This window comes from Cervus elaphus, chromosome 13 (assembly GCF_910594005.1).
Source record: "Cervus elaphus chromosome 13, mCerEla1.1, whole genome shotgun sequence".
Classification (NCBI taxonomy): Eukaryota; Metazoa; Chordata; class Mammalia; order Artiodactyla; family Cervidae; genus Cervus; species Cervus elaphus.
Window position 1 is genome coordinate 72024749 of NC_057827.1, and position 12967 is coordinate 72037715.

General features: G+C 47.4%; 1 gene segment (V, D, J or C); it reads right to left on the reverse strand.

Moving 5' to 3' along the window:
• Positions 1–1178: 1178 nt before the first annotated feature.
• LOC122706719 lies at positions 1179–12895 on the reverse strand. The segment is given in 3 exon segments: positions 1179–1190; positions 12420–12713; positions 12796–12895. Coding segments are annotated over 3 exon segments (342 nt in total).
• Positions 12896–12967: the final 72 nt, after the last annotated feature.

Sequence of the window (12967 nt, forward strand, 5' to 3'; positions counted from 1 at the left end):
TCAAGTTAGTGAGAATTTTTACCCTTGAACTTTGATCACAGTCAATATTTGACCCATTTTATTAAACCTGTTATCTCCCAGGTAAAATATGATCACACTGTCCTGCCTTTATCAAGAATCCTCTAGAGACTTGCAAGAATCCTCCTGAACTTGAAGGCTCCTCATAGTCCTTTTTCATCCAGTCAACCTCACCACCGTTTTGGGCATAAATCTCCATTTTACCATCTGTATTTGGAGCTGAGCTGAGCTTCCAAGGATGCCTCAAATACCAAAAGTGAGATTCACATTTTTTAAAAATAAATAGTACTTATATTTGAAGTGTGATTATCAAGCTCACATCTCCAGGAGTATAATTCATACCTGAACGATCTTATCTATCATAGACATTTTATACTTAAGTCACCTCAGAGCATTTGATGCTTAATGACATGAGTCTGTACTTTAGACTACACATGAGCAACTTTAAGCAAGGAAACTGTCAAACGTTGGGACAAAACGTGAAAACTATGGCCCTAAATTGTACAGAAAAGAGACTCACTTACATGACGGGGGTGGGAAAACACAGAAGAGTCTTGACTGAGCTCAGTGGGATTGCATGTGTGCCTGGTGTCAAGCACTGAGGCCTTGTAAATGGCCCTGGATGACTGTGAAGGAAACAGCACTTTTCGTTGGTGATGCAGGTAAATTTTACGAAGTATGTGAATGTACAAATATGTAATTCATGATTAATGAGGTCAATGCATGTGCAGTATTGGGCTTTCTGTCATCAGAATCTATTACACTGAAAACTGATGGACTCAGTCTCTTTGTGCCCTTTGACAGAAAGCTGGAGAGGTGGCTCTTCCTTATATATCTAAAAAAGGAATAAATTACTCAATATTACAATCACCTGGGTGTTCTGAGGACAATAACCAGTGTCAAGAACGTCAGACTAACTTGACAATTATGTGTTGCTAGAGTGTCTTCAATAATTTAAAAAAAAAAAAACAAGCAACAGCAGTTCCTGACTATAACTAATATTTTCTGAAAGCAATATAGACCACAGCAATCAAAGGCTAGAATAGAGGGTCTCTAGTAGAGCTGAAGGGCAGGCAAAGAATCCAGGGATTCTAACCACAAACTCCTCCAGCCCCTCTGCACCTGTTCCTGGGCTCAGTACTGTACTTGGTGGGTTCTGACGGCGCTTGCTCCTTGGAGGAAAACTTATGACCAACCTAGATAGCATATTAAAAAGCAGAGACATTACTTTGCCAACAAACATCCACCTAGTCAAAGCTATGGTTTTTCCATTAGTCATTTATGTATGTGAGAGTTGGACTATAAGAAAGGTGAGTGCCAAAGAATTGATACTTTTGAACTGTGGTGTTGGAGAAGACTCTTGAGAGTCCCTTGGACAGCAAGGAGACCCAACCAGTCCATCCTAAAGGAGATCAGTCCTGAATATTCATTGGAAAGACTGATGCTGAAGCTGAAACTCCAATACTTTGGCCACCTGATGCGAAGAACGGACTCATTGGAAAAGACCCTAATGCTGGGAAAGATTGGAGGAAGGAGGAGAAGGGGACTATAGAAGAGGAGATGGTTGGATGGCTTCACCAACTCAGTGGACATGAGTTTGAGTAGCTCTGGGAGTTGGTGATGGACAGGGAAGCCTGGCGTGCTGCAGTCCATGGGGTCGCAAAGAGTTGGATATGACTGAGAGATTGAACTGAACTGAACTGAGCACCCCCACGTGGTCATGGAGCCCCCTGCAGAGAGGTTTGTGTCTGGGCTCACACTGACTTCCCCTCACTGTGTCTCTTGCACAGTAATTCATGGCCGTGTCCTCCGAGGTCAGAGAGCTCAGCTTTAGGAAGAACTTGTTCTTGGACGTGTCCCTGGAGATAGAGGTGCGTCTCTAGAGGGATGGGCTGTAGTAAGTGCTGCCACCTGAACTGAAGGCTCCCATCCACTCTCATCCCTTCTGTGGGGGCTGCTGAATCCAACTCCAGTAGTAACCATGGGTGACGGAGTAACCAGAGATGGCACAGGCGAGGGAGGGGGTCAGTGAGGGCTTCACTAGGCCTGGGCCCGACTCCTGCAACTGCACCTGGGACAGGACCCCTGGGGGCAAGGAGAGTCAGTCCTAGTCAGTCACCTGCTGCCATAGCCATCCCCACAGACCTGTGTCTGCACCTGAGACCCTCACCTTGGGCAGTTGTCACCAGGCAGAGGAGAAGACCCCACAGCCTGCCTTCTTTTACACCACAGCTCTGCCTTCCCTGAGACCTCAGCCCTATGTGAGGAGCGAGCTGTGAGCTCCCACAGCCCAGGGCTGGGTTTGACCCCTGAGCTTGAACATGAATTTGCATGTAGGGGAGAACCCTGTCCTTATAAGTTTGGAGAAGCCAAGGTCAGTCCCCCTGTGATCCTTCTGGGTCCTTGTGCACAGTTCTTGAACCCACATGGCATAAGTCTGCGATGGGAGAGCAGTTCATATGTGAAGTTGATCATGATCAAACAATGGGCCCAACTTTCGAAGTATAAGAATCATTGCTGAACTAGAAGTGTAGATCCCATTGTTTCAATTCCATGGATCATTTGTAGCTTTTACAATGAATCAATATTATATTTGAAGACGTTCTTACACCCAGGAATCATTCCACGCACTCTAAATTGTGCCATATTTTATAAACATTATTTCTTTTAAAATTATGTTTTGACATCAACACTGATATGAAAATAATAAATAAAAGATCATCCTCCGCACAGCCTGGCTCAGGTCCATTGGGTCCTGCAGGTTGCAGAGCAGGTGCTGCCTTCCATCTCAGTCCAGCTCAGCCAACAGGTAAGGCCAGGTGAGTTCCCGCTTCTGTGAGACTGGGTCAGGCCATGCACCGCACACAAGGCTTTAGACACACTTGTCCCTGTTACTTCTAGCTTCTCCCGGAGCAGTACAGCCCCCTCCCACAGAAGGGCCATTCAGGAGGGATTCTCAGGTTTCTTGATCCACAGAAGCTCTGGGGCCTGGAGACATCTTCTCCCAAGAATGAAAGTGAATGTAAAAGTTGCTCAGTGTGTCTGACTCTTTGCGACCTCATGGACTATACAGTCCATGGAAATCTCCAGGCTAGAACACTGGAGTGGGTAGCCTTTCCCTTCTCCAGGGTATCTTCCCAATCCAGGGATCGAACCCAGGTCTCCATTGCAGGCGGATTCTTTACCAGCTGAGCCCCCAGGGAAGCCCTAGAACACTGGAGTGGGTAGCCCATCCCAGGAGCTTATCTCTGGGCCTTCAGACATTCTGAGATGTGTGTCCAAGGTGACCTGACTCTATTCAGAGCAAAGTCTACTTAGAACCTGAGATGCTGGTGTCCACCTGACAGGCCTGGGAGAAAGGAAATCTGGGATCTGATTTCCAGAGAAAGGGATGTGAGCTGAGTGACGGGCCTAAGAGCTCAAACGGGAGGAGAAAATCAACCTGAGAGAAACAGCTGCACCTCTTATCGCTGAGCTGAGAGGGAGACCAGGATGTGAGTTCAACAACAGGGTAAGTGGTTCGGCACACATGTCTCAAAAAGTGGGCAACCATAAAGGGGGATGCTACAATTTTATGAATTACATGTGAACAGTGTGTATCAGATACGACTCTCTCTATGAATTGTATTGTTTTAGAATCCTCATAGAAATGGACCACACAACCCTGTTCCCCTAGCAGCCGAGTTGTCTAACAGTTGTTACTTGGTCACTTGTCATCCTTGGAGTCACATATGTCACATTTAACTCTTTCGAAGACTGAATGATATTCCAGGGTAGGTACAAGACACATTCTGTTTGTTGAATTTAATACTTTTTATCATGTCTCTCCCATTTTCACAAGAATTTTGTTGCTGTAGCTAGGTGTATGTGTCTGAAAGTTTACTGCCATGAGCTGTAAATGGATCTGGTATTTGTGGTCTCAGGAGGAGAGGATTTTGATCAGGGGCCAGAGACAAAGCTTGATCACTCAGAGCTTTTGTGTAGCAAAATTTTATTAAGATGTAGAGGGATAGAGAAAGATTCTGACATAGACATCAGAAGGGGACAGAAAGAGTGCCCCCTTGTTAGCAAGGCAGTACATACCTGTTAGCAAGCTGCTAATCATAGATAAAGGAAAGTCCTCAAGGCTGAGAGAGTTGCACCAGGCTCCTCTCTCACAACAAGGGGAGTCACCTCAGGCCATAAAGCCATTGACTTGAGTCTTGAAGAAAGGCAGATCTCCAAGCAAATACATAGTTTCATTAACATAGCTTAAGAAAAACATTTCCATGAGAAAAACCGTATTTGTTTGCTGAGCAATTAGCAGCTCAAGTTTTGAGAAAACGTGAAATTTAGGTGGAACCAAGTGTCATCATGGCAACACAGATTTAAAAGGGAGCTCCTTTAATCTTGTGTAGAGAAGGGAAAAAAAGGTCTGCCCCTTGCAGTTTATTTCCTCCTGTTGCTTGGGAACCCTGGTCTCCTTGCTGAGGCCTCCTCACCCTTTCGCATCCTTGTTATTTTCCTGATTGTGAGAAGATGCACGGCACAGAGAAGGCAGTCAGTAAGTGCACTCTGAAGGCACTGATGAATCAGTGGAGGAATACCGAGGGCGTGGTCACACAGCCAGGAGGCAAGCTGACTCGGGACAGACACAGCCACGATTTCCGGAAGAAGAGTCAGTCGTCGCCTGTCACGGTCTGCAGCCTGTCCAGGAAGCTGCAGGATGAGGAGAATGACAGGGGCTGAGACAGAGTCTGTGTGAGAAGGAGACTGGGCTGACAGAGGCCATCACTCAGCACAGGGTCGGCTCCAATCCCAGCTCACAGCCTCCTCAGCCTGCTGCTCCCGAGTCCAGGGGCTGTGGACACAAGAGCAGCCCCACGCTGCGGTGTGAGGACAGAAAAGAGCAGACAGGAAGAAGGTTCAGGGGACACTGAGGAGGGAGGCACTGTGGCCCTTCACAGGGGCTTCTGCCCTCCCTCAGCAGGGCCGGGCCTGTGCCCCGTGACTTCCCAGCATCTCTCTGTCCAGCCCTCTCAGGGACTCCTAGTAGAGGGAGGTCAGGGTCTTTGTCTAACTCTGGGCCACTTTGTGTTCCTTGCATAGCAGGATGCCCAGCTGTATCCTCAGTCTCAGAGACCAGATGTCAACACACCTGAGTCTGGAGGGTCCCTGGGGTGACCATCTGCTGACCTGGGGGCTGGGCTACGTGTGGTTCCCAGCAAGGTGATCTAGCCCGCAAGCCCCATCACCTTCCCAGGAAGCTGGAAGTGAGGAAGAAGCACAGCAAGCAGAGTCGTGTTCTGGAAGTACTCCCTCCCTCAGCTGCATGTCTAGTTGCCTTAGACCTCTCGCAGTCAGCCCCTAGCACGTTCCTCAGCACCAGAGGCACCAGTGAGGGAGCTGCTCCCCTGGCCCAGGCGCAGAGCTGCGGGAGGAGATGGAGACACCCTGTTTTCCAGGCAAATGAAACATGGCGCCCAGGCTGCGTCTGAGGGGCAGCTCCCCAAATCCACAAGGAGGGTCCCAAGCTGGAGACCAGGGGAGCTGGTGGTTTAGTTCCAGGCCAAGGCAGACAGGCTGAGACCCAAGAAGAACTGGTGTTTCAGTCTGAGAGGCAGGACATGCAGATGAAAATACCCCAGCCCAGGGGCCTTCAGCAGGAAGAATCCTCTGTTAGATCAGGGTGTCAATGTTCTGTTCCATTCAGGCCTTTGACTGACTAAGCCTGGCTGACTCTTATGAGGGAGGGCCATCTGCTTTGCTCATTCTACCAACTGAAATGTTAATCTCACCCAGAAGCCCTCACACAAGTACCCAGACTCAGGTTCAAGCAAACACGCCGGCACTGCATGGTCCGGCCCCGCCGACATGCATGAACTCTGCCACGAGTCGTGCGTTACACACTCTCCTGCCACTAGCAGGTTCCGGCTGCCTCTCCACACATAGTGCTAAACAAGCTTCTCAGCATCTGTGCCCAGGAGGAGTATCTACTGAAACAAATATCAAGGAAATCTGCCTTTGAACTACATTGACGAGAGCTTATCCTGTGTGTTAAAGGAAATTTACCAGGGGAATTTCAGAGTCAGTCTCTGGGTTCACACTTCACAACTAAAGCAGCAACTCAGACTTCCCCACCTTCGAGGGCTTCTCAAAACTAGGATCTCTAACTCAGGATCCTCAGAAATCCTCTGGAAACTAGAACTCCTTAGAAGGAGACAACTGACTCAAGACCTTCAGACCAGAGGAGGATCTCAGAGAAAGGACAGCTTCCACCCAAGGTGTCAGAATAAGACCCTTTTATAATTCCTGTGCTGTCCTTATTTGCTAATTATAATCATTCTTTACTTTTTCTATAGCTCCTTGGTTACTGTCCACCCTAAATGACCCTGAGCTCCATCTTGTTCTTTACAATCAGAACCATCAGGTGTAAAAATGAATGCAACTCCAGCTTTGATGTTTGACTGCTGACAGCTCTCCAGCCTCCAGCCTTCTTCCTCCACTTCAGTCTCATAGCTTGATGCACTGATAAGAAAGTCTGGAAGCTCTGTTATTGAACTCTCTTGGGAGACTCAATCCACACAGTCCCCTGCCCACACACAGGGACACTTCTCAGTACTTACACCGCAACCACAATAAAAACCTGAGCTGTCTCTTTCCTGACTCTCTGAGGCCATTTCATACCTACTTGATCAGAACCTACTGTGCGTGGGAGGCCGTCCTGCCTTGGCAGAGATGCTACACATTTGGCACTGTGTGCAGGTGCTGGACAGTAACCGCCCACTGGGGCCCTCCTCTCTTGGTTTTCATGGACCTCTCATAGCTGATGACACAAGTGCACTTGGAGCTGGTCTTTGCTGCCAGTTTGTATGCTGAGTGTTTGTGTTCTGTGCTGCACTTTAAACACTTCAGCTCTCTCTCATGGGGTGAGCCAATGCAGATCAGAAGGCTCCTGAAAAGTTATTAAATAACCTGAATGGACAGGGTATAAGAATGTGTCCCTCAACACAACGACACCTGGATGTGAGTTAAGCCCACACTGGTTTTTGTCTTAAAATAAACTGATGTGTTGACTCTGACATAAACTGTGGCTGACATCAGGGTCAATGAGTGACTCCTACACTGTGACCCATTTTCCTCATGTTCTAGCAGATATTCTAGTTGTCTGGGAACATTTCCTGAAGCATGTATGGTTTAGACCACAATTGTTGTTCCATTTCAGGACAGTTCGAGAAGACCAAGATACAAGTTCTACATCTACATCTTATCCTGAGCAGATAATCATTATCCTCTGGGCTACTAATGCCCATCCGCATTTCCCAGTAAGTCTATACATAGCAAAGACCAGGGATCCTGGTCACAGGTGAGTAAGAAAGTCTCATAGGACTTGCCAGGAACCCGAGGAGCCACATCCTGAACCAGACTTGAGCTGCAGGTAAAGGGCATGAGACATCAGATTCAGACCCCAGGAAACATTGTCTTCCATTTAGGGAAACAGAGAGATAAAGAGAGATGTGAGAGCAGATCCTGGAAATGAAGACACTGGATCAGCAAAGAGGGATCCACGTCAGATCTGGGCCTGACGAGTGTGATCTCACACGGGAGGAGTGTGAGATGCTTTTCAGATGCTCAGTGGTGTACAGCTCTTAGCCACCCGAGGGACGGCAGCACGCCAGGCTTCCCTGTCCCTCACCATCTCCCGGAGCCTGCTCAAACTCATGTCCATTGAATCAGTGATGCCATCCGACCACCTCATCCTCTGTCATCCCCTTCTCCTCCTGTCTTCAATGTTTCCCAGCATCAGGATATATTCTAATGAGACGGCGCTTCACATCAGTTGGGCAAAGTCTTGGAGCTTCAACTTCATCATTAGTCTTTCCAATGTATATTCAGGGTTGTTTCTTTTAGGAATGTCTGGTTTTATCCCCTTACTGTCCAAGGGACTCTAAGAGTCTTCTTCAGCACCACAGTTCAAAAGCATCAATTTTTTGACACCCAGCCTTCTTTATGGTCCAGCTCTTACGTCTGTACATGACTACTGGAAAAACCATAGCTTTGACTATACAGAACTTTGTAGGCAACGTGATGTCTCTGCCTTTTAGTACACTGTCCTGATTTGTCATAGCTTTTCTTCCAAGCAACAATGGTCTTTTAACTGAGATATAAAATCTATTAAGTTTGATATGTCACTGATCCTGGCCCCATGTCCATATTTGTTTTGAAATGAATCACAGTGAGTGTCTTAATAATGGAATCCTACTGATTCTCTGAAGTGAATCTACTTGGAGAAGATTCACCAGGATTCTCTGAGTTTGCTCAGGATTCTGACTGTTATGACCACTGGCAGAATAATTTTTCCTTCTTAAGAGATGCTCTGCCTTGGTGCGTAAAAGAATGTTCACACTCTCCTTTTACACACACACATTTTTCTTCTAATTCAGTGATTTTGTAAGTGGTAAGTAAAGAATCATAAATCCAGAGAGTTTCCAGGGGAAACAGATGGAGAGGAAGTCCCAAATTCTGTTTGGGCAACCCACCTCAGCCTCCACCTACACCTGCTGCTGGAGTTGAAACCCAGGACTGGTGAGCCCTGAGCCTTCCCTGGCGTGTTCTGTGCTCGCCCTGCAGACCCGTCTGTCTCTCTCCTCGCAGGGTGGCTCGTGTCTGGGCTCAGGCTCACTTCCCCTCTCTGTGGTCCTTGCGCAGTGACACACGGCTGTGTCATGCATCACGCATGATCGTGATCTTGTGATATGTGATGTGCCTTCCCATCTGTTTGCGACATCTTCCGTTGTTTTATCAGCTTCTACAGGTTTCAGAGTACAGGTCTTTCGCCTCCTTAGGTAGGTTTATTCCTGGCATTTTATTGTTTTTGTTGCTATGGTAAATAGGATTGTTTCCTTGATTGCTATTTCTGATCTTTCATTGTCAGAGTATAAGAATGCAAAGATCTGTGTATTAATTTTATTTCCTGCAACTTTACCAAATTAATTGATGAGATCTGATAGTTTTCTGGTAGCACTTTTAGGATTTTGTATGCATAGAATCATGTCATCTGCAAACAGTGACCATTTTACTTCTTCTCCAATTTGGATTATTTAAAATTTCTTTTTCTTCTTTGATTGCCATGCCTAGGACTTCCAAGCTATGTTGAATAATAGTGGTGAGAGTGGACATCCTTGTCTTGTTCTTGATCTTACAGAAAACACTTTCAGTTTTTCCCCATTTGGGCTGATGCTTGTTATGGGTCTGCTGTTTATGGCCTTTATTATATTTAGGTACGTTCGCACCATGTTAACCTTCTGAAGAGTTTTATTTTTATCATAAATGGGTGTGGAGAAGTGAAGTTGCTCAGTCGTGTGAGACTCTTTGTGATCCCATGGACTGTAACTTACAAGGCTCCCCCATCCATGGAATTTTCCAGGCAAGAGTACTGGAGTGGGTTTTGCCATTTCCTTCTCTAGGGGATCTTCCCCACCCAGGGATCGAGCCCGGGTCTCCCACATTGCAGGCAGATGCTTTACCCTCTGAGCCACCAGGAAAGCCCATGGGTATTGAATGGGTGTTGAATGTTGTCAAAAGCCTTTTGCGCATCTCTTCATATGATCATAAGATTTTTGGTAGTGACTCATCTCGGGCAGAGCGCTGGGGCTCCGAGCAAACCAGCGAGCAAGCGAGCGGTGCTCGGCGGGGACCGAGAGAGGGAGAGAGAGAGAGGCGCGGACGGGCGAGGCGGGCCCGTCCGGGAGCTTGCGCCGGGGAAGGGGTGTAGGTCCGGCGCCAGAGCCGCGGCACCGCATCCCTCTCCACGCCGGCTCAGCTGGATTCTCCCGGATCGGGCGCAGGCTGCCTTCTCCTAGTCAAGTGTCCGAGCCGCTCCAAACTCCGGCGGCGAGTCGGCCACAGGAAGTTTATTCTCAGCTCCTTTTCTAAAAGGAGGAAATAGAAGTTTCTCCAAGCGGAAAAAAAAAAAAAAAAGATTTTTATTCTTCAATTTGTTGTGGTGTGTCACCCTGATTGATTTACAGACACTGAGAAATCCTTGACTCTCTAGGATAAGTCCCAATGATCATGATGTATGATACTTCTAATGTGTTGTTGGATTCCTTTTGCTAGTATTTTGTTAAAGATTTTCTGTGTCTATGTTCATCAGCGATGCTGGCCTGTAGTTTTCTGTTTTTTGATACCATTATCTGATTTTGTTTTCAAGATGGCATCTTGACAAGTTTAAAGTGATATCCTCTTGAGGTTTTGATTTTCATTTTCCTGAGAGTTACTGACATCCATCATTTTCCAAATGCTTACCAACCATTTGTTTTTCTTCTTTAAAGACATGTCTATTTAAATTCTCAACCCGACTTATTTTAAATCAGTAATTATTCTAGCTACCACTACTATTTCTTAGGAGTTCCTTATATTTTAAAGATATTAGCCCCTATTAGACAAAAGGTTTACAGACTGTTTCTGCTATTTCGTAGTTTGTGTTTCGTGTTTACTCTATATTTTGTGCTCATGGCTGTGCAGTACTTTTTAGTCTCAGGCCTGTATTTCTCCTGTTTTTGCCTACACGTTTCTCCTCATCTCTATAATATCACTGAAAACCCAGCATCTTGAAACTTCCCATATATTTTTCTAAGAGTTTTATAGATCCAGGTGTTACATTTGTATCTTTAGTCCTTTTTGAGTTGATCTTTCTATACCATGTTAAGGGTCAGATTTAACTACTTTGGATGTGGCTATCCAATTTTCTCTGCACCATTTGTTGAAGAGACTTTGCTTGTTTGTTCAGTCACTCAGCCAAGTCTAACTCTTCAAAGACGGCTAGAAGTCCTTGCCGGTGTAACTTAGGTGTGAAATAGACGTAAAAGGCGGGCCTCCCTGGGGTCTCAGTGGTGAAGAGAATCTGCTCGCAAATGCAGGGGATGCTGGTTCAATCAGTAGGTTGGGAAGATCCCTAGAGAAGGAAATGACAACCCACTCCAGTATTCTTGCCTGGGAAATTTCATGGAGAGAAGAGCCTGGTGGGCTACAGTCCATGGGGTGGCAAAGAGCTGGACACGACTTAGTGATAAAACAACAACAGCAGCAAGACAATAAAAGGCATTCAAACCATAAAAGAAGAAATAAAATTTTCTTTGTTTGCAAACAAAATCATCTTCATAAAAGAAACAAAGGATTCCTAATAAAAACTTCTTGGACTAGCAAATGCAATAAGTTATAGGATATGCACACTACTTATACATGTCCCTATACACTCACTACAGTGCGTCTTGAATTTGTGACCAGGAAACAACCTCATTTTCTGTAGATGACAGACAGCATTTATGAGGCTGTCTTAGGGAAACTAGGAGACAGCAGAGAGTGGGCAGAGTCAGGACTCGGTCATCTGGCTCCCATCATCCACGTGGACTCTTGTGTTGAGGAAGAGAGACACGTCATAGCTCACAGCCCAGGACTGCTTTCAGAGACCACCCAGATGTGACCAGCAGGGCTGGGACAGGTTCCATTTCTGGACATGTGCTCCTGCCTGCCTCTTGGGGAAACAGGAGTCATCTTCAGGTGAACTCCCTCCTCATCCATGAGAACGAGGGATGAACACAGAAGGGCAATCGCTGGAACTAGTGTCCACCCGAGTGGATGAGGACCAAGAGGAGATTGTGCTGCAAGGAGGACAGAGATCCTGGGGACTAATCATAACCGCATGGGATCATTCCCCTGTGCTGATCTGGGGAAGGGCCCATGAGGGGACAGTGTGCACATCTCAGGTCAGAGGGGGTATTCTATTTGTGACAAGGAGTACATTGAATGAAGGGGCTGGATGTAGGAGAGGTCCAATCTGCAAACAGAATGTTCTCACATTAGTGCCTGCAGAAAGTGTCTGCAGAAAGTGTACACCAGAGCAGAAAAGTCATAGCAGGAAATGTCCCTGGGAACAGCTGGGAGATGGGAGAGGAAGGAAATCCTTGTCTCCAAGGGAAGCCCCTTCCCAGTCCCTCTGCACCTGTCGCTGGTATAAGCTTCTGTACAGGCAGGTCCTGAGTGCCCCCTGCAGCCCCCCCTGTCTCCCTACAGGAGGTTTTGTCTGGGCTCACACTAACTAACTTCCCCCCACTGTGTCTCTTGCACAGTAATACATGGTTATGTCCTCAGCTCTCAGGCTGTTCATTTGCAGAGTCACTGTACTCTTGGAGTTGTCTCTGGAGATGGTGAATCGGCCCTTCACGGAGTCTGCAGAGTATGTACTACCACCGCCAGTATTAATATATAAGACCCAGTCCAGGTCCCCCAGGGCACCTGCTCCTGCGCGCAGTTCTGAACGCACTCTGAGCGCCTGAGCGCCCCCTGGTGGTCCTGGGCGCCCATGCAGGGAGGTTTTTGTCTGGGCTCTCTCTGACTTCCCCTCACTGTGTCCTTTGCACAGTAATACACGGCCGTGTCCTCAGGTGTCACGCTGCTCAGTGAGAGAGAGACTTGGCTCTTGGAGGTGTCCCTGGTGATGCTGAGCCGGGATTTCAGGGCTGGCTTATAGTATGTACTTCCACCACTATATATGATACCAACCCACTCCAGTGCCTTCCCTGGAGCCTGGCGAACCCAGTGTACAGCATAGCTGGTTAGTGAGAATCCAGAGACAGCGCAGGTGACGGAGAGGGTCTGTGAGGGCTTCACCAGGCTGGGTCCCGACTCCTGCAGCTGCACCTGGGACAGGACCCCTGTGGACAGAGAGAAGCACGGTGACTCACGGGCTCAGATGCAGCTTCCCCACGTGCCCATGTCTGATCCAGAGACACTCACCGCTGGGAGCTGACAGCACGAAGAGGAAGGTCCACAGTGGGCTCATCTTCGAGCAGATGAGAGTCACCGCTCCTGGAAATCTCTTCAAGCCTGAGGAGGAGCCTGAATTTAAGTGACCTGGTGCTTTGTTTCCAGCCTGTGACCTGAGTGGATCTTTGCATGTGGGAGGGGC